At 45.3% G+C, this 24,976-nt stretch overlaps 1 protein-coding gene across 2 annotated transcripts in view; it reads right to left on the minus strand.

Annotated features, from left to right (window-relative positions):
* Positions 1-24,976, minus strand: part of LOC138453203 (adhesion G protein-coupled receptor F5-like) — a 939,048-nt gene that overhangs the window by 517,812 nt on the left and 396,260 nt on the right. For both annotated transcript variants that reach the window (XM_069605830.1, XM_069605831.1), the window contains exon 6: positions 6,288-6,391. In XM_069605830.1, the coding sequence (XP_069461931.1) occupies positions 6,288-6,391 (104 nt within the window). The remainder of the gene's footprint in view (positions 1-6,287; positions 6,392-24,976) is intronic.

The following is a 24,976-nucleotide window of genomic DNA, read 5'->3' on the forward strand; positions in this document are numbered from 1 at the left end:
ACCTGCCCTCTGTTTAGCAAAACACTTCACACACAGAAAGTTGGTGCCAGAGGAACGAAGTGGTCTAGAGGGAGAGTATCTAGTGAGGTAAAGTTGAAGATAGTGTGGTTCCCGGGCCCAGGCAGCCTTGTGGATGATGCAGAGGGATTTAAATTTAATCCGTGCATCGACCGGGAGCCAGTGAAGACTTTTTAGTGCAGGAGAGATGTGGTCCCTGAGCTTAAGGCCAAGGATATGTCTCGCTTCCCTATTCTGGATAAGCTGGTTGGGCCGCAGAGTTGAGGTGGGAAGGTTCAGGAGGAGGCCGTTACAGTAGTCAAGTCTAGAGAGAACCAGGGCTTGAGTCACATTGAGCCTCTGAGGGAAAGTGAGAAACAGTAAGATTCCTTTGAGAAGGAAGCGCTGATAGTTGGACTTTTTGGCAATGTCCTGAGTGTGGGGAGAGGAAGGAGAGAGAGAGATGAGTTAAAGTTGACTCCAAGGTTTCCACCTTCAGTTGAAGGCAAAGGGGGAAAGCCCAAGGAGGAAGGCCAGAGTGAGGCGAAGAAGGAGGGAGCAGGGGTCCCAATGGGAATAATCTCAGTTTTACAGGCATTGAGGCAGAGGTCATTGGAGGCACACCAGGACTGGGTAGCTGATAGGCAGTCAGGGATAATGGAGAGTGCAAGAGGGTCAGCAGGGAGTCTGAAGAAGAGCTGTGTGTTTTCTGAGTAACACTGGAAGTTGGAGGAGAAGGAGGAGATGAGGTGTGCAAGGACAGCAAGGTAGACGTTAATGAGCCAGGGAGAGAGTATAGAGCCCTGGGGGACACCACAGGTGGAGATGGAAGTAGGAGAGGAGAAGGGGCCAAGGATAACTTGGGAGGAGCGGTTAGTGAGGAAAGAGGATAGCCAGTCCATTTCCCGTTTAGAGATACCAAGTGTATCATGGAGCGTTTGTATGAGGATGGAATGGTTTACTGTGTTAAATGCAGAAGAGAGATCGAGAAGGACGAGGAGAGCTGGAGAGTTTGAGATAGGGCAATAGCTGGCAGGGCAGGTAGGATCAGAGGATGTTTTTTTCAGGAGTGGGCGCACAAGGGAGTTCTTAAGGGGGGGAGGGGAAAGATCCAGAGACAAAAGAGTGATTGCAGAAATCAGCAAAAGCAGGGACAAGAGAGCCAATGTTATTTTTCATGGTCCTGGAAGAGCAAGGAGAGACTTGTTTAGAAGAGACCTTCATGGAGTGGACAGCTCTGGTAACTTCTTCAGGTGTGACAGGAGAGAAGGAGGAAGGAGGAGGAGGGAAGGGGGAGTATAGAGGAAGGGTGGGGTGGGATCTGAGGGAGTGCGGAAAGGAGGCAAGAATGTCCTGTGTTTTTGTGGCAAAGTGTGAGGCCAATATATTGCAGATGGACTGGGAAGGAGAAGGGGAGGAGGCTGCAGAGGGGTTGGCTAGTTCCCTGCAGATTTGGAAAAGTTCAGCCGAGTTATTGGATGTACCAGAGATGCGTGCCTGGATGTGTCCTCTCTTATTTGTACGGATGGCGAGTCTGTATTTCCTTTGGCACAGGCGGCATGCCAGATTGCCAGAGGGTAAACCCGAGGTTAGCCACTTGCATTCTGCTGCCCTGCACTTATGTTTTAAGGCTGCAAGTTTGGTGTTGTACCAAGTGTTACGCTTTGAGGCAGGTTTCAGACGGATCCTCATGACTGGGACAAGAATGTCAAGAGTGTTGGTGATGGAAAGATGTAGGCTGTTGAGAGCAGTGTCAGAGGTGGAGTCAGAAGTAGACAGGGGTGAGGAGGGATGAAGGAGGAGGCAAAAGCATCGCAAAAGTCATCGGGCGGACGTTAGTGAACGGGGTTGGTGGGACCTTTGGGGGGGCAGTCAACAGGCCAATGGGACCAAGATGTGAGGAGAGGCGAGAGTGGTCTGACCATGAGAGAGGGGTGACTGATGGGGGGGAGACAGAGGTCAGAGTGAATGAGGGCATCCAGAGTGTTACCAGCTGTGTGGGTTGGCCCAGAAGGGATAATGGCGAGGGACCGCAAGGTGCAGAGGTCAGTGAATAGAGTAGATGCAGAACCAGGGGAGTCCAGTTGAATGTTGAAATCACCCAGGAGGAGAAGGTTAGAGGTGGAGGAAAGTAAACAAGGGCACAAGTCAGCCCATTCAGAGAGGAATAGAGAGGTGGTGCCTGGAGGCCGGTAGATGGTAATAATGGTCAGGGTGGTGGTGGGAGAGGTGACCAACTTACACACCAGGATTTCAAAAGAAGAGTATGGCTGGCTAGGTTTTCTGAGGTGGGGCACAGGGGTATGGTACACCAATCAGAGGAGGGGGAGAGAGATTTAAAGGGGGAGATGCAGGCAAAGGAAGGAAGTTAATAATGAGAGAAGGCAGAATGCAGTCAAAGAGAAGGAGGTTGGGTTGTGTACCCTGAACCAGAATGGTCCCAGTGTGATAGAGTCTGATAGACGTTAACGAATCAACGAGAGGATGTGAAACCGGCCAAGAGGATGTCCCACTTGGTGCCACCGTTAATAGAGGAGTCTTTGGTAGGAGAGAGAGTGGAGATGAGATGGGGGGTCCAAAGATCAGGAGAGGGGACAGAGAAAAGGATATCAGTGAACACCTTTCTAGAGGAAGCACTGACATAGGTGTCTGCAAAGGGAAGTCCAGAGTTTGCACTTTTTTTGCTTTTTCCTGATGGACTTCGAGAGAGATGGGGGATAGGTGATAGTGTAGCAGTTTGCAAATAGAGGAGAGATAAGAGAACCATAGGAAGGCAGAGGGATAGCCAAGGAATGAGGGGGGAGTGGCAGCACTGCATAGTTCTGGCTAAACTCATTAGACGGCCTAGTAGAATGAGTCAGAGAGAATAAGAGAAACACAGAGGAAATAGATTTGCAATTGTATAGGTGTTACAGTGATGTATAAACTACACATACCAAATTCGAATTTTAAAAATGGAGGCAGCAAACAACGCAAAGCAGATGGTGTAACTGAGGTTAAAAATGCAGGCAGCAAACAATGCAAACGCAGATGGTGCAAGTGAAGTTAAAACACCCAAATTCTATTTTCAAAATTGAGGAAGCAAGCAATGCAAAGTAGATGGGGCAAGTGAAGTTAAAACACCCAAATTTTATTTTAAAAATGGAGGCAGCAAACAATGCAAAGCAGATGGTGCAAGTGAAGTTAAAACACCCAAATTTGATTTTAAAGATGGAGGCATCAAACAATGCAAAGCAGATGGGGCAAGTGAAGTTAAAACAACCAATTTCGATTTAAAAAATGGAGACAGAAAACATATGGTGCATAAGTACACAAATGAGAGTTGAAGATGCAGTCAAAGTAATTTAGTTAGATAAGGCGTGGATGGAGCACAGATGACGCTTCAAGAGAGTTAGTGTTGGAGGTCGTCAGACACACTTTCATGACTGCAGGGTTTGTGGCAGGCCTTTGGAGCAGATGCAGTGATAACAGTCGAGTAGCCTGTCTGGTGGATGGGTCACTATCAGGGCTGTGTGTCTGTGGCTGTCCAGGGCTGTACAGGGGCAGACAGGGCCTTAGATGTGGGCCTTTGTTAGGGGGCCGGCTACCGACTCCCGCTGCACCGGATTGGCTAAAATAGGCTGCTGGCTGCCAATTGCAGCCCATCACACAACTGAATCACAATGTAACCTCATCTGCAGCTGTAGGCATGACACCATTTACACTACCCCCTTCATGAAGCCTGTCACTAATATCCCAGCTGAATCTTGCTCCATTTGGTTGTGCCATCATCCTCATTTACATACAGACTGATAGGGTAAACCTAAAAGACCCCAAAGTAAGTTACCACACAAGACAAACATGCCTGTTAGTGTGAATAGCCTCTTGTCTTTGCATTTAACCATCCAGCACAGCTTTTGAAGTCCATCTGCTCTGTCAATATTTGTAACAATATTTTCCACTGCACTTACTCCTTCATTCCAATGCCCAGCTGCAGGAGAGCAAGATAGGCACCCCCATCAAAAGATGGAAGAGATCCAGCCTTGGGTTAACATCCATAGAGACACACTCCTCATAAGCCAAAGCTTTTACTCTTTATCATAGCAGTGAAAATAGGGCAGCTGTAGCATTGGCTCCACAAAAGACCAATGTCGCAGAACAACCAGCTTCTTCCCCTATTGTGCACCAGCTTCTTCCCCTATTGTGCTACAGAACCAATAGCCTTCCTCCCTCCCCCCAAGGAACACCACAGCAGCATGCATCCTGATAGCTACTGAACTCCAGACAGGTCCTGATTGTGAATCATATTCACACCAATTTTCAGTTCAGCATCCACATCCCTTCAGCTAATTATAAACAAGGCGTCAGTTAAAGCCTGATCAACGCAGCACAATAGGATTCCTATCATTTTGTTGGGCTACAGGCTACAGAAGGATTGCCAAAAGAAGAAGATTTGGTGTGGTAGGTGTGATGAAATGACTACTGCTCTGCAGGAGTACAGCGATGGGTAGTGTTTTCAAACTCTGACTCAGCCTCCACACTACTACCAAGACAACAGTGAGCACAGTCGTAAAGGTCAAACATGGAAATGGTGCACCTCCTTCATGCTCAGGGTATGCTATATTCTTGAAGAGGGTTGTGAGCCAGCAGTGAAGCCTCCAAAACAAAAATAGTACAGTGGTGCCAAAATAAAAGAAATGCCTGAACAAGTTCTATATAACTTTCATTAAACTAAAAGGCCTGAAACTATAACAAAGACTAGTAACCCATCTCTCTAGGGAAATACACAAATAATGCTGACTGGGTACTTAAGTACAGGCGTATGAAGGTAAATAGTCTCTGTAGCATGCTCAAATTCAAGAGTATGTATTGAAGGAATCTAATGGTGTCTCGATTGTCACTAGGGCACATCAAACAAGGCCACAGGGCAGAACCATTTTTAAATACCTTAGTGTCTTAGTTGGGACTCTGTGAGACCTTCCCCTGTGGAAAGGTTAGTACATCTTTTGTCCTTCTGAATTAGAAGCGCTGCCAGGAATGCTTTCTGGGATTGCCACTTCACTAGGGAGAGGGAGAGTCCTGGTTACCAGTGTCCAAGCACCTGGCATGGTTTTTCCAGAAGCTCCTTAGTGTGATTTGAGACCCTGCAGAGAGTATCTGGAGAAAAGTGAGTCCATCATTTGTCTTTCCCAGCCAGGACATTTGAGAGGGACAATTGTAGTGTTGAGACTTCAGCAGGCAAAGTCCCAGGTACCACTGTCCAAGCAACAGGCAGGAATCCCAACAGAAGGTCACTTCAAACGTTCCATTGATGTGGAAGAAAACTAGGAAACATCCCTTCTGATGCTACTCTCCGGTCCTCTTGCAACTACATCCATGTGGCCATCTGGACTGCTCCAATTCCTATTTAATTTAGGAAAGAATTGACACCTGGCTCTTCCACAACACATTGGGAATCTATGTAAACATGTCAAATAAAAAATACAGAGGCTGAAAAGGCAGAGTTGTTTATTCACATTTTTCAACTCTTTTGTACCCTTTTTTCCCCTATCCTAATCTAATCCCTTACCCAACCCGACCTGTTTATTTGCAGAAAAGGTGCAAAAAGGTCGAGCAATTAGACTAAAAAAACTCTGCATTTCAGCCTTATTATTTTGACATTCAAAATGTTTGGGCATTACCCACCTTGGTATACCTTACATTCCAGCTACCTTGTGCACACCCTCAACCGTATATTTTGAACTGTGATAAATATTGACAATGTTTTCTCGATCACTTGTTAAATTCTTGTCACCAATGTTTTTCTCTGTGAATTGTACAGTGCTCTGTTGATACTGTGCTAGGTTTATTCTATAAAAATATACCCTAGCAATATGTATGATATAGCGTGTGTTACTGCCCTTTTTTCTTTTTTTCTTGGATTAGCACAACAGGAAATAATTATTACTAGAACATTATTGAAAGGTAATGAATTTAATGGTCAAGTGTAGGCAAGACTGAGTCGGTCCTTCTGCGATTCTAACCTGCGTCAAGCAGGTTTAACACAGATCTCAACTTGGGCTTAACAAAATGATTTATTTATGCACAGCAGGTTGTTGTTGGTAAGGTGCAGGGGAGAAATAGCAGACCTTTTCTTTAGACTTATTTCGCTTGCATGACATTTAATTGTTCAATGTACTGTGTAATGGCCATGAATCATTTCTCTGTAGTTTGTACGTTTGATTACAGCCACATAATCAACTATAGCAGCATGATGTATCTCATTTTCACCTAATAAAATATGTACATAAATAGTAAACAACAAAACATACTTCTGTCTCGAATAGTCCTTTATATCTGATGTATTTGTCTGAAGAAGAATTCCATAAGTCCACCGTAAAGATTTCCAAGATTGTAAGTGATATACTGATCTGAACTGTAAATGAAACAAAATAGGGCATTTCATTAATGATGATGTTAGTCTTATAAATGCATTCACAATTGAATAAGACTAGTTATTTGTTCTTAATATTTTTTTTCTTTTTTTATTTGGTTAGTTCATTTCATTGAACATTTCAAATTTTTTTTTACAGCATAATCAAACGTAATACCTTTTACATTTTACATTCTAGGATTATTTATAAAAATATAATTTTCTCAATACAATATATTGGTAATTCCATAGTAATAATTTCATTTATACATTTCCTTTTCGAAAGCAATTATCAAATATTTACTTATCACAACATATCTATATCATATGTGTAATATAGATGTCCATCTAGTTTTGATCTTTATATTTCTTAGTGTACTTCTTAATTCGCAACTTGTTCTGTTTTAAACAATTCGTTCAGGTCTTGAACATTGGCAATTCGAACCGTTAGCTTATTGGTTGAGAATAATCATTAATCATTTCCATGCATCAGAGTAATTCATAGGCAATAATACATAGGTGATTCTTGAGAAATATTTCTTTCGTATATCATCAAGATTAGGACATTCAATTAAACAATGCTTTAGGGTTTCTTCTTGTGTTTGCACTTTGCACCGTCTACAAAAGTTTTCATTCTCTGGAATTTGCTTTCTTGTTGCCAATACTGATCTAGTGTGCCATAGATTGCATCTAAAGCGCAGATTTTGGTTGCACATATGCGGTGAAGGATATTTCTGTAGATACCCAGCCATTGTTCCTAGTTTTTTGTGCCCAAATGTCGATATGTCAAAATCTTTCACTCTAGAACATTGTTCGATCGTTATAATCCAATCCATTTGGACTAACTTAATTTTGGCTCTTACCGGATTAATTAGCAAAATGTCTAGAGAAATATCAGCATCTGCTAGAGTATTTAGAATATTCTGTGTCCATATCTTGGAGTAAGAATCATTTGTAGTAGCTAGATAAGTTGCTAATATTCCGACAACATTTGAGGAACAATTATTTAACAGACATTTCCTAAACAGCGCATATCTCTTGCATTGATCCTGTTCCAACATGGATGTAAAACCCAATTCAAAACGCAGTATGGCTTTGGACATGGACATAGGAATATTTAGAATTTCTTTCCAAAACTTGGATTCTATCCTGTCCCAAAAATTACGTTGTTTAGGTAGTGTAGATTCGACCCCATACGTAAGGATAGGAGTCACTTTTTGTTTATAAAATAGAGGTATATGGGAGTAGGAAAATTTTGCATATTTATGTGTTAATAACCTTGCCTGGGTGATTAGAGGGAGTCATTTCTGAATAATTCCCATCTCATTGTCATTCTTTCTCAGAGAATTGGCGATCATAACACCCAGGTATTTATACGTATTAACTTTTTCAAGTTGTTCACTTCCCAGATAATATTTCCATACACAAACTTTGAAACATAGCAAAACGCGTAGGTGCTGATGTTAGCCAATAAAGGGAAGGTCATTTTATTCAAACTGTGCAAGATCCTCAGCAAAGGCACTAGGAAAATCCCTGCTTATTCTTGATTCGAATCATTAATGGCTCCCAAAAAGTTATCAAAGAAAAATCAGGTCAATGAAAAAGGTCTACATTTTGAATAGGTCAACGTTATTAGAAAAATAACATTCCATGGATGACTGCTACCTCACTTAACTTACATTTATACCCGACTTGGCTTTTGGTTGAGGACACAACCTTGTCATAAGTACAATATTGCGTTTAACCTCTATGAATTTCGTTGCCTGTACGCTTGAGTTTAGAAAGTAGACAGACGGGGTCATTTGTGAGACTACATGTATCATCTACCAATCAAATTCTGTGACAAATCCCAGGGTATTGTCACTTCTCCCATGGGGGAAGCCCCTTCCCATGACGCCAGGGAGGTGAGGCTGGGAGTGGTACTCAGTGGATGGATCTCATGGGGAGGGCAACCATTCATGGGAACAGTGACGATGGCCCTGGGAGAATGCGGTATTCACCTACTCCGTTGGTGTCCCCACTCTCCTTATCCCTCACTCAGGCCCAGCTGGTCCCCCATGTCTCTATGTGTTATATTAGAGTAGATGGTCTTATTAACTGTACTGGGACAAGGCAGAGTGAGATTACCCAAACTTACTACAAAATACCACTGAGACAAAGAAGATGGAAGGCAGAGGCACACTGCGGAACCAACATATGCGGTATAGCTCTCAAGAGGCAAAATCAATCAGAAAAAGGAAAGATGGACTGAATGGAACATCAAGCCAGCCCTGGAGGAGCAAGAAACGGGACGCGGGACACCTGATTCATGGTAAGATTTCCAAGCAGGACAGAACTGGCTGGTGGCGGAAGGAAGAGAAGCCTGACTGGTGAAAGAATGCAGAGAATGAAGATACGAGCAGACAGAGACGTGAAGGAGAGCCTGGAGCTGCAGAGCCAGGAGAGACCGAACGCTGAGCGTGGCAGCAACAGAGAAGCTCTGTTTCACCTCCAGAAGAGACTGGAGACTGCCCCGAGATTTCCCAAATGTACGGAAAGTGTTGGGCCGGTTCTTGAGTTACTGAAGGAGCTGTTTGATTTAAAAAGAAATGTAAATACATCCCGAAGACCTAAAGGGGAGAAAAGAGGAATTACACAATGTGACTTTGTAAATCCTGTAAATATATCCCTCGAAGCAAAAAAGGATAACAGGGGGATTATACAATCTGAACCTTTTAAACCACACAAAACATCCACAGAAGCAAAAGGGGATACCAGAGGAATAATACAAAAGGGGATAACTGAGGAATCATAGAAGTTGATGCAAACTTTGTACATCACACAAAGACAGCACGAGAAGTAAAATGAAAATAACAGAATAATTGTACACATTAATACCTGGCCGGAAAATACACCAGGTCTGTCCAAGTGGGCAAATAGGTGAAGCTGGGACAGGGATCCCACAAAAGCAGAAGAACAGGGTCTGGATCCCATATGAAAGCGGGGAAGCCTCACCAATGTGCATCAGTGTCTGGGACCCACATGGAAATGGGCAAAACCCATCAGGTGAATTAGATATGGGCCAAGGACCCACATCAGAGTACAGATACCTACAACCAGTGGGCTGGAGCCCAGAAGAGGTCAGGGAGACCCTGAGCAAAAATAAAACGGAAACCAACAACAGAGCAAACTGTTGTAAATTGGTTTGCATGGACATTTATTTATAAAAACAAAAGAAAAGAAAAGCCTTTCTTGCCCTATTACTATGACAGTTTGCCCTGCCTCAACACAAATTCTAGGGACCCAGTCAGGATGTCCATAAAGTAAAATGTCCATCGTCCTGTGTCTAAACCTATTTCCGTCCCTTACACTTTACAGTAACTAAAGAAAACTGTTTTTTTCATTAATCCAGAAGGAGGGCCCTCTCATTCTGTACATAGACTCCCAGGCTCAGTTCTTGTGAAAGAATATTAATTGTCAATGCCCACTTCTTGCAAAGATATCTAACGTAAAGAAAACACAGTCTCCCAATCCTCTGGCGAGAACCTCTTCCTTGGTTTTGCTTTAACCACAGTTCCCCACTCTTCTGGAGGGAATCTTTTACTTAAACAAAAACACATTTCCCCAATTGTTGCAGGAAATCTCTTCCCTAGACCATCTTTGTCTATGGAACAGAAATTACAGTTCTCCAACCTTTTGGAGGGAACCTCTGCCTCCTGTTACTGCTTCAGCTCGTAAATAATAAACAAGGAACCTCTTATTCAAACAAAACACAGTTCCCTAATCTTCTGGAGGGAATCTCCTCCACTGTCTGTGAAACGGAATGTAACTCTCCAGTCTTTTATCAGGCCTGGTTCACTAACCTGCCAGACCTGACTGTACATTCTACCAAATGTCTCAATACTGTATTCAGCAATGGAGTATCAAGTCTGGTTTGCTACCGTGCCAGAATTGATTATTCAGTTTTGAGTTCCAAAATTTACCCACACTGTGCCAGACTCGTACTTCTGCACCCCTTACAATTCACATGGTCAATCTCTATGTTCAAATGTCAATTTAGAGGCGAAACTTGCAATTTTGCACCACAACGTAAAGCAACAACACCCTTTAAACGTAGAAGGAAACCAGCCAATGAAAGCAATATACTTATAACAGGTCAGAGGGCCAACTTGGCCATGCTGATTGATTTACAAATGTTTACTCGATGAACAAATTAACTGCTATATACTTTGAAAATAACCATGCAACCATTTCGAAACAAAGGAGCACAACAGTACATGTGTACAGTGTGTAAACCGATATGGAACCAATGTTTTAATATTTCCATTAAATGATTAGCAATACTTCATTAGCGATAATGCGATAATGCAATAAGACACCATCAAAGAATATATACATATTATGTGGCAAATTTATCATAGCAGTGTAAACCACAAACTTGAGAAAAGACATATATAATATTCACTGGAAAACCTTAGGTAAGGTGCAGTTAAATTAAGCAGAACAAACGCAACAAAACCCTTGGAATTCAGTGGGTGTGTAAAGTCATGACCAACTTGCTGCTCCCACATTGATGTCCCACATATGCCATGTCCCCCATAATGCCATTTTGTATGTCATTAGGAACCCCTTCTCTGATAATATATATGTGCTTATGTGCTCGTGGGCTTTGCAACTCTTGTGCGCCCTGAGACCGATGGATGAGTGGCGTGTCATTAAAAAATAAAAAAACAATAAATAAAAAAAATATATATAAATATATAAAATGGAACGCGCCAAGGTAAGCCAAAACATAGGCTCAAACAGCAGTTTTATCAGGGCAGTGAATACAGCCTTAAGGCTCGATTGGGGGGGCACGTTTAGCTTTGGGCAGATGCACCCTTCGGCTAAGGCTTGTCCTCGCTCCTGTTATATCTAGAAATTGCACCTTTATCGATGAGTGTGAGAGACCCTCCTTCACCAACTTGAGTGGGTACGGCAGAAAAGCCAGCAGTGAAATTCCCAACAGGTTGTGATTTTCCAGTGCGCACCAAGCACAGAACCGTTCCACTTGTACTTGTAGGGCTTATTTTTTAGTTGTTGCTCTGGCCGCCTTCAGGATGTCCCTGCATTCTTGTGGCATATGAACATGGACGAATTCTATGTGATCATGAGACATACACTGAAGCCCAACGAGCCTGGGTAGTTATGTTGGAGCTGTCCTTCACACTGTGAGAGGAGGTCTGGCTCTGACCCAAGCCGTATAGGGCGTGCCTGTGTTAGATGTCCAAATACCATGCCTGACTAAGCCAAGCCGGGGCTATGAGGATGATCTTGCAGGGGTACATTGTGTGAGGGGTAAGAAATGTGAGGGGGACAACTTAGTGAAGGTTTTTCAAAATATGCCATATTAATAAACACTAAAGTGTTTGATGCACACCTCACTATCCCTACCCTGACGATGATTTACCTGCCTAAAATAAACTAAAGGAAACACCCTAACAAAAGGATTCTGTCCCTCACACTTGTAGATACAATAAACTAAAGAAGGTAACATGGCAATTCACATACAACAAAATTAACAGTTATATTCAAGACCAGGTAAATGTTTCTCCTTGTAACCTGGGTGAGTCCCTGTCCTTGGATTCAATCAGGATTTCAATCGTCAGTTCAAAAGAATAAGGAAATCCCCTCTTGCAACAAAGTTACAATATAGTTCCAATAAGTCTTTCAATTAGACTTGACCAACAGTTCAAAATGTTCAACACATTTTTGATCTCTCTACTTGGGGTAGAGAGTTCTACACAGCTTTTCAAGTATGCTTCCACAATTCATCAAGATCAACAAAAAGGCTTCTGTGAGGATAATTCTTTAACAGTTTATAAAACTCTTGCAGCAGTAATATTGGTTTGTCAGGATTCCACAACTATACACAATGTGGTTATGTGGTCTTGCCACTTCTTCTTCATCAACGCTTTTAACCACACCACAGAACTTTAATGACTTCCGCCTGGTCACCTGCCTGGCCTATACTACAAGGTCCCTTGTCCTGGTGTACTCTCCTGCCAGGACTAGTAAAACTACTACTACTTCTGCAAGAACTTCTGTGGTTTAGTCTTTCTTCATAGAACTCAAAAGGTCTTTTGATTTGATCAACAAGTTTGATTACTACTTCTGGTAAGACATGAGATATATTGGTGCTGTTTGTTCCATACTTTTGATTGCCACATGCAATGTAGGTTATGCTACTCTCCCCCTGAACACCTCAGGAAGGCTGCCCTCTGTCATAAGGGCAGCCTCCCTGCCATTCTTGTTTTCCCACTCTTGCACCAACCAGGTATTGATAATGATTCTCTCTCTTAATACTGCTCTTCTTCAGCTTAGGCAATTATTCCTTTGGTTAGTTTCCCCTATTGCGTCTTTCTCCCTCTGACAATGGGGCCTGTAAACAACTGGCTTCTTAATGGCCTTCTCTTGGCTTTGGCAATGATAGTTGTTAACTGGATTGGTTATAGTATTCTTTTGGCTTTGGGTTTATATTGGTTTCTAACAATATTGTCCTTTTGTGTTGTTGACAAATATTCTGACCTTCGAAATCCCTAGAACATTTGGCTGGTCTGTGTGCCAAGTTTTTGTACTGCCTCTTTCTCCACTTAGTATCAGCGTGGTGTTTAAAATAATAATCTTTCTACTTCACATTAGTTAGACATAAAACATACTTGTATTTCTGCCATTTTGCTTTTCTTTCATTTGTTCGATATTCAAAACTCTTGAGTTTCCCTAGTGAGCGGTTACCTAGCGCTCCGGGGTCATAGATTACTAGTGAACTCACCGGGTTTGGCTTTTACATCCGCTTGCTCCGCTGCCTTCGGGTAGTGTGCATCCTCTGCTGCTGGGGTTAAGGAAAACTGCTTTGCTCAGTCTTCTCCGACCCGCGGTAATCAGACAAGGAGCGTTCCTTGCTCCAAATGCTCTCTGGTGCTCAACTGTCACTATAGCCAGCCTTACCATGGGGAAAGCTTCTCAACTTTATGCTTCCCGCTGCACTACCTCTGCAACCACAATCTTGATGGGGAAGGCTTTCACAAATAGCACTTCCTGCTGCACAATCTCTGCAACCAAAGTCTCTGAACAAAGAGACCCTATCAGAGCATCAGCCTCCATACTACAAACTCCGGCGACTCCCTTCTCCTCCAGTGTCAGCTGCAACCAGTCCACTTCCCACTACTGCTCTCTCTGCTACTCTGCATGGCCTTCACCTGAGGGGGCCTTTTATGCTTCCCAGTCTCCCTCAGGTATGGGTCATTAGCCATATTAACTTGCAGTCAATGTCTCTGCATCCCTCTTCTTCGTCCCAGTACTTCGGGCATTGTGGGACTTAAAGTGCCCAATGTAAACATTTTATTAATGGGAATAGGATTACCAAATTCCTCTATCCTTAATTACCTTTTTTTAAAGGAGTGTTATAAGGATCTAATAAACATTTTTGCTTTAAAGGAAAACAAGTCTACCCCCATACCGGGTATCGGGTTCCTTGAATGGGGAAATACCGGGCCATTCCGACCTTGGAGGGCCCGGTATTTCCCCATTCCAGGAACCCAGACCCGGTACATCCCCATTCCCATCTGAGCCCCCATAGGGCTCAATGGGAATGGGGAGGATTCTAACAACGGGCCCGTTGTTAGCATCCTGGTCTGCTCGCGGGACCCGCTAAGGATGCCTAGTTTTACCAGACGTCCTTAGCGGGTCCCACCAGCAGACCTCGTAATGAGGCGGTAGAGGGTTAACGGGGCCAGCAGCTCTACCGGCGCCGTTAACCCTCTACCGCCAGGGTCGTAATGAGGCCCCAGGCGTTTTCACATTTATACATGGACATGATTTTGGAAGGGGGATTTTTATTCCCAACATATGACTTGTACCAGTTTTCACCATCTTCGAGATAATTAGCTTTGGGATAGAAAAGCTCCTTCTGACAAGTCACTACGGGCTCCGGCATCACTGACACCTCTTCTCTGAGAAAGACAAATACTGCGTCTCTCTCTTCGGAATCCCCCCGTTCCCTTGGGGATCTTCTCATGCCAGGTGATCCTCCCGGCTAATACCACCACCAGGGTAGGGATTAGGTAGCGACTGCCTTCCACTGGCTACCTGGGATAGGCTTTAGGTAGGGTTTTTGTGAGTACTCTATGGAATTTATCACAATTGCCACCATCAACAGCACCTTGCGTATCACTGTGAACGTAGGGAATGCGTACACGAACATGTTGTCCCATGACAGCGTGAAGGCACCTCCCAGAGAGGTGGAGTGTCCTTGAAGACTAGTGTATGTCCGTTTTGGATGATGTCCAAAACCAATTTGTCTGATGTTAGTGCATTCCATTGATGAAGGTCCATTGATGAAGGTCCATTGATGAGGGTGGTGTCTTAGAGGGCCTACTATTTGCTGTTGTGGATTTAGAAATGCCGGCCTGGATAGGGAGTCAGGCTTGTTTTTGTTGCATGACCCTTTACGAAGGAGCGCCAGTGCGCTGTCTTCCCTGTGGCTTGTATTCCTTGGCCTTGCATTGGTAAGATCTCCTATACCCTTGCGTATAATATGAACCTCGTTGGTATTGCGTCCACCACTGGTTGTGGAGGCTGAACGCCCCGCTGCACCCCGAAAGGGCCAAAAAGTGCATTTTGTTTTCAATGAGATGAGTGATTTTGCTGTGTCCGAAGAGTTGGTCGCCTTCGAATGGCATGTCGACTACTTTATTATGTACTTCTGGCCTAAAAACCTTACATTTTAGCCAGGCCTGCCTTCTTAAGACCGCTCCATTGCAATCTGTTTGAAGCCAGTCTCGGCAATGTCGACCGTCATATTGATGGCATGGTTCGATGCCTCCTCACCCTGATGGAGAATTGCAAGACCTTCCTTGCGCTTGTCCTCTGACAGATGGTCCAGAATTGGCGCTATGCGGTGCCACATCTCCCGATCGTATCTTGTCATGATCACCAGAGAATTAGCAGCTTTAACTGTGGTGGCTGGTGTTGCCAATATTTTTCCTTCCAAAGGTTTACATCTGTCTGTGGTTGTTGTCTGGAGTGTAAGGAAACAATGGTATCAATAGTAAGACGACAGACACAAGTGATCACAGTTTAAGGGTGTTCATTGAACTTCAAAAAGGGATTGAAAAACGCCTGTCTAATCCGAAATCTAAAGAGGGAAGCAAGCTACGACCATCAAATAATAATAACGCAGTCCAAGTAGAGTCTTGTCAAAATAAAAGGGCCTATACCAATGAACCTATCGACAAAACGCAGTTCTAAATTTAAATAGTGTGGGAAACAATGTTATGCAAAAGAAAAGTGTTCAAGAAATGACATGTCAGGATTATTGAGCCTTTGGCTTACCTTAGCCAAATTTTCAGCACAGGACAAGCCGACATATTTGAGCTTAGCACACGCTCTGGCTTCTCTAGCAAGAGGATGTAGTTCAAAACCTCAGCATCAGGGCCTTCTGTGCCAAAGTCTCTTTGCCATTCAAAGTCTCTTTAAGGGCCTGATGCGACACAACAAACATTAAAGTTCCTTTATTCTCTAGATTTCACATGTACAACTTCTCGGGTGATTTACTGTGGACCCCAGGCCCCCCTCTATCAGGCTCAGACCCACTTTAACGCAATGTTCTTGCCCACGTTATACAGCACATGCGTGATGTGAAACACTTGGCTTCGATACACATTTTAACTATGCGAATACGCCTTAAGCTGTCGACCCTGTCTTGCAGAGCTCTCTTGTCCTTTAGGCATTCAGTTATCAGTTCAGGAGGCTTGACCTGTCGGTTTCCCTTCCCCCAAGTCCAGATCAACCTTCCTGGGTTTTACACAGTTTACACACAAAAGTTCCTTAATAAATGCTCGTTCTTCAATTAAAGCTTACCCTCGATTGGGCTCAAACCTTCCTCAGTTCACTTCCGGGTTTCCCTTCCCCTAGCTTTCTTTACCTTTTAATTGGACTTCCCTCCGTCGGGTGCGAGTCCCCCTCTCTGCATCAAAAATGTAAGACTTTCGACTGTGTGCAGGATTTTGCTTGACCCATCGCCGGACCACTTCAATTCACAGTTCATTACATGCAATGCCTTTTGGTACTTGTAGTTTTCATAACGCAAAGTTCACTTAAATTTCACAACCTTTCTCAGAGGCTTTTGATAAGGCACATTCCCTTTTGCTGGACCACTCTGATACTTAGTATTCGTGACCTCTGGCTTTCAACTATGGACTCTCTGTTTCTCGCGTCTTACCCATTTGCGCGCAACCTTCATTCTTTGATTCAATGTTGCGAGCACTCCAAACCGCAGACCGGACTTTCGCTGCTTCAATTAACTCACCGGCTGGGTTTAGGAGTCTCCTTTTTTCACGTCTGTTTGATGTCAAAGGCGGTTACTCTTTCAGCTTCAGCACCTCCGCAGCTCTGCCGTTCACCCGGGAGGGCCCACTGGTAACTTTGCCGTCTTTCTCCTTCCGTAAGCACTGTATGCCGTCTTTCTCCTCTCTGCTGGGCTGGACTGCATAGCCCCCTTGGTTTCTAGGAGGTAGCGGTCTTTCAATAAAGGGGCTTTCTCTCTCCAGCCTCCTGGATTCAGCCCCCCTGCTCACTGTGCCTAGAGAGGCTCAGTTTCACCTCACCGATGAGGCCCAACAAGGCTATAACACGTGTATGGGGTTGCTGTTGGTACTCTTGTTCAGAGAGGAATTGCCATAGCATTTTGGTGCTGGACTGCCCATGTGGGTGGGACAAAGATTGATATGCAAATGGTTATTTCCCATCTGTGAAAGGTACATTGAGCAAAAAGCATGTGCTGCAAACTCTCATCTCAGAACAGGTTATCATGCCATGTTCTTTCTGGAGAGGAGCGCCTGCTACCTTTTTTAAAAATATTTGCAAGGAACTTGGGGTTGATCACCCTAAGTTACCTGGGGGCAAACAGGCGTGGACTCCCTGCTCAATGTGCTCAGAGAGGCGCAGCGTCACCTCACTGATGAGGCCCAAAAAGGCTGAAACAAGTGTATGGGGTTGCTGTTGGTACTCTTGTTCAGAGAGGAATTGCCATAGCATTTCGGTGCTGGACTGCCCATTTGGGTGCGACAAAGACGGATATGCAAATGAATATTTCCCATCTGTGAAAGGTACAGTGAGCAAAAAGCATGTGCTGCAAACTCTCATCTCATAACAGGTTATCATGCCATGTTCTTTCTGGAGAGGAGCGCCTGCTACCTTTTTTTGAATTATCCGCAATCAACCTGCACCAGCCGCAGATACTGAAAAGAAGATGAAGAGTGGGAGACCATGAAGAATAATCAGTGGTTGGCAGCCAACCACACTGGGATGAAGATGATAAGGCAAAGCATGATGAATGCATCTTGGAAAGAGACAACTGATTCTGATCCTGCGCTGGTGAGGGCCCAACACTTGCTCATAAAAACCAAGGAAGGACCAATGGAGATCGATCTCATTCCTGTAACACATGAGATTCGAATTCCAAGCTGCGGAAGCATTCAGAAAATGTAAGTCTGCCTGTAGTGAAAGGTGTAAAGATGACAAAGGCTACCAAGGGAGTTACCAAGTGCATCCTAGGCTCAGGACAATGTAGAGTAAAAAATCTCTAAAATGCTTACTACTTAATACTCGCTCCTTACTGAGACATGCGCTTGAAGTTGCATCGTATATAGCTTCAAATATTATAGATATTTGTGCTGTCACGGAGACCTGGAACCACTCTGCCTCAGGACCCACCCTAGCCCTGGCTCTACCTGATGGTTTTAGTATTTTTTGCCAGGATAGGAAAGAAGGATTTGGAGATGGAGTGGCCATTATTTTTAAAGACTCCCTATCAGTGTGGAAAGTTGATATTCTCAATATTGATAAATGCGACTTACTCCATGCTAAAATCAAAATGCATGCTGAGAATACACTTAATATTATTCTGATTTATCGGCCACCAGAACCCATGAAGGATTTCAGCAATCAGCTCTCTGATATGCTATTGGCTATTTTAAAACCTCTATCTAATTTCCTTTTAATGGGCGACTTGAATTACTGGCTTGGAGATAGCACTGATTTATGCGCCAAATTCTTGGATCAAGCCTTATCTAATTTAGGTTTCTCTCAATTTATTTTTTTTGATAACACATTTTATTGGGTTTTGAAACAAACAAACATAAGCACACTGTCGATACAGGTCATTGACTGTTTCCCACCCTCGTTTCTTACAACATTTCGAATCTGAGTTCACTCCCCTTTGCAGGAGCTACATTCGATTCCCCCGCTTTGAGGGCACCATGGACCTCGAGGGGCGCCACATTCTCTCTTCCTGTCCACTTGTGCAAAGTCACCTTTCAATGGGCGTCTTCCCACTTTTGTCATACTTTCTGCGCCTTGGCCGGACATCCTCTGGCCGTGTATACCCTGCGCTCCATTGCAACACAGATGTCTACGTCTGTCATCCATTGTCCATAACTCGGAGTCATCTCTGACCCCCATTTTGGCGCAATGTTTCTTTTGATAAGTGCGGTAGTGGTGAACACAAACAACATTTCATATCTTGTCAGGTCAACTTCATTGTCTATTCCCAGCAGTAGTAACTTAGGATCTCTAGGAATCTCTTTGCCTATGACTCTAGATAATTCGTTACAACATGCGCCCCAGAATTGTTGAATGTGTGTGCATGTCCACAGTATGTGGAAGAAGGTACCTTCCTCTGTTTTGCATTGCAGACAAGTTGGGCCGTTTATCCTTCCCCATTTATAGAGGGCTACTCTAGGATAGTATACTCTGTGCAGTATCTTTAACTGAATCAGCCTAAGCCTTGACGATATGGCTTCCTCCCTAGAGAACATCAATGCCATGACCCATTCTTCCGGTAGTATTGTACCCACATCAGTCTCCCATTTGGTCTGTAGTGCTAGCAATTCTGTTGTGCCAAAGGAGGTTATGCCACTATATAGGACCGACGTCACTTTTTGGCTGATTCGCTCCGGGAAAAGGTTCCTTTCTATTGGGGTAAATTCCGGCAGTGCGGTCATATCAGGGAGGTTGCCCTGTAGTGCGTGTTGCAATTGAGTGTAATGGTATTGTTCGGTTTGGGGAAGTGCAAGACGGAGAGCCAGCTCCGTGAATGGGATTACGGTGCCGTCTCTCACGATGTCACCCAATGTAAGTATTCCATGTTGAGACCAAAGCGGCCATTGGGAAGATTGTATACACCCGGGAGGTTTCTGTTATTCCACAATGGCTGGGCGTGTGACAGCTTATTGCCCCATCCCACGAATTTGTGTGTGTCCGTCCAAATTTGGGTTATATGTGTCCGCATATTTGAAGTATTTGGTCGGGCCCTTTTCTTATAGAGATATTGCATGAAAGGGTTTTCAAGAGAGCCAGCTTCTAATGAACGGTTATGCGGTGCGGATTTGTCCCCATGCAACTGGTCGTTCACTATTGTCAATTGGCTGGCCCAGTAGTATGTCTGTATTCGGGGAAGCCCGATTCCGCCCCTCCCATATGGACCTTTGGAGCGTGGCAAGTGCTATGCAGGGGGGGGCATCGTTCCACAGCAACTTCCGGAGTGATTGATCTATTTTCCTGAATACGTTTGGGGGGACGTGAAGTGGGGCATTCTGGAATATATATAAGAGTCGGGGCAGGGACATCATTTTAAAGAGCGCTGCTCTGCCTAGCAGCGTCAGGGGGAGGGATGACCAGTGTTGGGAGTCTTCCGCGAGTCTCGTCATCACTGGGTGTACATTTCTGGAGACGTAATCATTACGGTTATTTGTGACGAGTATGCCCAAGAACTTGAAATGCTCCCTCTCCACCTGGTAGGGGCATTGTGGTGGTATCGCTTGTTCTACCTGCCCCAGCGGAATCAGAATGGACTTAGCCCAGTTAACCTGCAGGCCGCTGAAGGCGCCGTATTTTTGCAGTAACTTAGTCACTATGGCACAGGATCTTACTGGATCATACAGTTATACAAGCAAGTCATCCGCATATAAGGACACTTTGTCTTCCCAGTTTTCTGACCAGAGGAAGCCCTTCCATGTTTCATTACTTCTCAGTATTATTGCGAGTGGCTCGATTGCTATCGCAAATATCATGGCTGACAGTGGGCATCCTTGTCTGGTCCCTTTTCCTATTTCAAAGGGGTTTGATACGTAACCGTTTAGTTTTAGTTTCTGCTATTGGTGATTTATACAGTAGTTTGACCCAGCTCATGAATTGGGGCCCGAATCCCATTCTTTGCATTATCTCCCAGATCGCTTCCCAGTTAACCGAATCAAACGCTTTTTCAAAGTCTACCGCCAACAGGGCTAATGGGCCCTGAATGGTGAGCACATTTTCTATCGCCGTATGTAATCGATGTATGTTCATGCGCATGGATTTTTGTGGCATAAATCCGCATTGATCCGGGTGAATTAAGGAAGATATATTTGGTTGGAGTCGGTTAGCTAGTGTTTTCGCTAGGATTTTGGTTTCGGTGTTGATGAGAGAAATAGGTCTATATGAACTGAATCTATCCGGAGGCTTGTCTGCTTTGGGTAATACCACTATAGTGGCTTGTCTCAGGTCTTGTGGAAGGGATCCCTCACTGCGGGAGGTTTCATACATTTTCAGTAAGTGTGGTGTAACTATGTTTGTACCTATTTTTTTCCACACCTCTACCGGGAAGCCATTGGGTCCTGGGGTTTTCCCGGGTTGGAGCGACAGCTCATCCTCTGTGATGTTAGCATCTAGCAGAGCACTTTGCTCGGGTGTTAAAGAGGGAAGGGTGACTCCCGATAGGATTGCGGTATCAATGGGGGAGGTCGGTGCTTTCTAGAGCTCCCTATAGTAGGAGGCGAACCCCTCCGCGATGTCCCGATCCGCCGTTAACAGTGTGTCCCCCTGTGTCCTAATCGCTCTGACATGTCTGAGCCCTTCATCTCGCTTCTCCAGCCATGCCAGCATTTTGCCCGCTTTATCCCCGGTTTCGTACACTCTGGCACGCATTGCTGTGTGTGCCTGCTTGGCGTTATCTAGGGCAACATTCTGTAGTTGTTTTTGTGCTAGTTGTAATGCCCGGTGAGATTCTGGTTGGCCTTGGGATATATGAGCTGCCTCTGCCCGCTGCACTCGCATTTCCGCTTCCCGGATTGATTTAGCTTGTCTTTTCTTATGGGCCGCGATCCAGGAGATAAGTTCCCCCCCTTAATACCGGTTTATATGCTTCCCATACGGTTGTTGGGCTTCCCACAGAGTGTTCATTCACTTCAAAGTACGATTCTGTGGTGTTTTGCACATGCTCTAATAGTTCTGGGAAACCCAGGTAGTAACTGTTTAGCCGCCAGGTAGGTGGGAGGATCGGTCTATCGGTGTTCATTTCCATCATGGGTGGGGAGTGGTCTGATATGCCTCTGGGTAGGAACTATGCTGCACTTACTAGGTGTAGTTTGGATGTCGGCAGAAAGAAATAGTCAAGCCTTGACAATGAGGCATGTGCCCCAGACAGGAACGAGTATTCCCTGGTGCCAGGGTGTAGATGCATCCACACATCTTTCAATCCCATAACGTCCGTAAATGTGGCTAATTTGGTACGCGTGGAGGGGTTACTCACACGGATGTGTGTGCCATCAAGCTCCAGGTTCATAACCTCATTGAAATCTTCCCCTACTATCACCAAATTCGAGGGATCTGCATTGATTATAGGTGTTAAGTCGTCAATTAGGGAGGTAAGTAAGGTTGGTGGTGTGTAAATGGCTAGCATGGATCTGGTGCGTTCCCAGAGTCCCGGTTATATGTACAAATCTGCCCTCCGCGTCCTGTGCAACCTGTGCAACGGTTAACAGCTTAAAAGGTAATCGCTGTGTATTAGGATCAGAACGCCCCGAGCCCCCATGGAGAAGCCTGAATGCAATGCTATGCGGTAATTTGTTCGCTTGAAGAGGTTGCAGTTTGTGCCAGCTAAGTGGGTTTCCGTTAAGAAAGCTGCGTCTGGCGCATGTCGATTCAGTTGTTGTAAAACAAGGCGCCTCTTAATGCTACTGCCCAGCCCGTTCACATTCACATTCCAGGTCATAATTCTAATGGACTTGGTGTTACTCCTATTGTTGGATTCCATCATATCGGTTAGGTATTGGGTGTGACGGGTTGTGCTGTGTGTGTCCTGCGGTAGTGAACCTTGTCTCTCTGGTGGGAGCCAGATCACGACCTAAAGTGTGCTGTAACTTCTGTGCCCGAGTGGGCCATCTTAAAACAAAGAACTAAACAAGTATATTCTGATGCAACTTCAAACTCCCCTAACCCCTCCACATACTCTGCCCCAACATGAAGTATCTGTCACCCGAAAATCAGCCCGAGCTCGCCAACGGTTCGCTCAGACAACAATTAACAACCCCTACAACTTCTACAACTGTTCCCAAGTAACTAGGGGGGTGGGTGCATCCGAAACGGCCGCTAAATGTCTTCTCATCCGTGTCAAATATCTTGCTGCATTGCTTCCATTCGATGCCGATCCCCTGTCCTAGGGTCCGCCGCCTGGGTGATCGTTGCTGCCTTGTCTCCCCTCTCAGCCCTCCCCCTCAAGTGGTGGCATAATGTCATCTTGGTTCGGTGGATGGTGCCGAGGGGAGTCTATGGCTGGTGGATTGCCAGGGTGCGCGGGTCTGTTTCTACGATTCGGTCTCCAGTCGCCATCTATGTGTAGTTCCGCCCACCTCCATGCCTCTTTAGGGTCAGTGAAGTGGTCTGTCGTCCCTTTATGGAAGATTTTCAGTTGGGCTGGGAAGATTAGACCATATTTAACGTTCAGAGAGCGCAGCTGTTTCTTGATTTGCTCAAATGATTGTCTCGCCTTTTGCACTTCTCTTGTATAGTCCGGAAAGAGAGCAATTCTGGAGCCATTGTGGGTTATCGAGCCCCTCATGCGTGCCATTTACAGCAATGCGTCCCGGTCCCTGTAATTTAGGAACCTTGCCACCACCTTGCACGGCGGGGACCCAGGCGGGGGACATCCAGTGGGCACTCGGTGAACTTGTTCTATCGAGAAGAATTTGGAGAAACTATTTTTATCAAACAGATCGATGAGCCATTGCTCCAGGAATAGTTCCATGCAGTCACCTTCGGCCTTCTCAGGCAAGCCTAGAATGCGTACATTGTTCCGTCTCGATCTGCCCTCTCCTTCGCCTACTCTCGCTTCCAGTACCTTTAGGCGGGCCGTAGTTCTATGCAGCTGCTGCTCCAGGTTCCTCAGTCCGTCCTCTGTCCCAGATATGCCCTGCTCGGCCTCACCGGTGCGGGACGTTAACTTTTGAAGGTCGTTACCTAGTAGCAAGACACCCACACTTATTCCATCTATTTTTTGTTCCATGGAGTCACGGGATTCGGCGATCGCCGCCATAATGTCTTTCAGATAATTGCTCCCCTTTCTACGGTGCATTCGCTGCGGCAGTGGTGAATTGGTCCATTTTGCTCTGCGTTCCCGTTTTTCTGGATTTTTCTTTTCCCATGTCAGAGGTCTCTACACGGGAGTTCCTGCGTAACATGTGCCGCCAATGTGTCCGGCGTCCGATGGGTTATAATCACCTTCACCTTTCGATTTTGGGAGACTCTTGCAGTTGGGTGTGCGCTGGGGGCCAGTTAGGGCTTGGCACGGGGGTAAGTGCTGGTTTGAGGCGCCTCCAGTCCTTCCTTGTGTAGGCTTCCCACTTACTTTCATGCGGTGGCGCAGCCGTGTGCTGCGTGTAGGGCGTTCGTATGAGTCAGCCTGATCGCCATCACCTGCCCCCTCCCCCAGCTTAGGCCGGCCCCTGAGGGAATTTCGTCGGTGATTGCGGCCCCTTCCACCGGGACTGTCCTCGTATGCGTCCACTTCAGGTGCAACACCTTCTCTCCCCCGGAGTGCCTGGCGGATGAGTGGGGAGCGCCGGGGGACGTCCCGGGTCCACTCCCCACACCTCTCGTCCCCTTCGCCGGTGCTGGTTCACAATCTCGTATCTTTGCTACGCAGGCAGGCTCACATCCGCATCACGTAGCGTGGCGCCATCTTGGGAGCGTTTCCTCGAGATGCTTCGGGGAGTTCTCTGTTCTTTGGTCGCCTCGCTGTTGCACTTTTCGCTACGATTTTCTCCTGAAAATTCGTAGCAGCGGTCCCCCTCACCGAGGGTCTGTTTAAAAAATGTAGTTCAACACGGATGGCAGGTGTTTTAAGAAGGATGTATGTAGCGGGTCCGGGAGCTCGAAGGCTCACGTCCGCATCGTTCCGTAGCTGGCCATGCCCCCTCTCTCAATTTATTAATGTGCCTACTCATGTGAAGGAACACTCTCTAGATTGGCTGTGCGGCCTTAACACCACACCCACCAACATAGATGTGAGTCCCTGTCTGTGGTCGGATCACTTTTTTATCTACTTTGAGCAGTGGCCGAAGTGTAAGAAAAGAAGTAGTGGAATTATGCTCCCTGCTAGCCTGACCCACTCCCCACAAACCCCACCGCCACGCACCTTCCCACGCACAATACAAACCCCCAAACACATGCGCCTACTGTTTAGGGGGAACGTTCAGTGCAGTGCACTGAAAGTGCAAGTTTCAAACTCTTCATACGCTGTTATTTTAAAACGAA

The sequence above is a fragment of the Ambystoma mexicanum genome, chromosome 4p, assembly GCF_040938575.1.
Source record: "Ambystoma mexicanum isolate Mex_15411 chromosome 4p, UKY_AmexF1_1, whole genome shotgun sequence".
NCBI lineage: Eukaryota > Metazoa > Chordata > Amphibia > Caudata > Ambystomatidae > Ambystoma > Ambystoma mexicanum.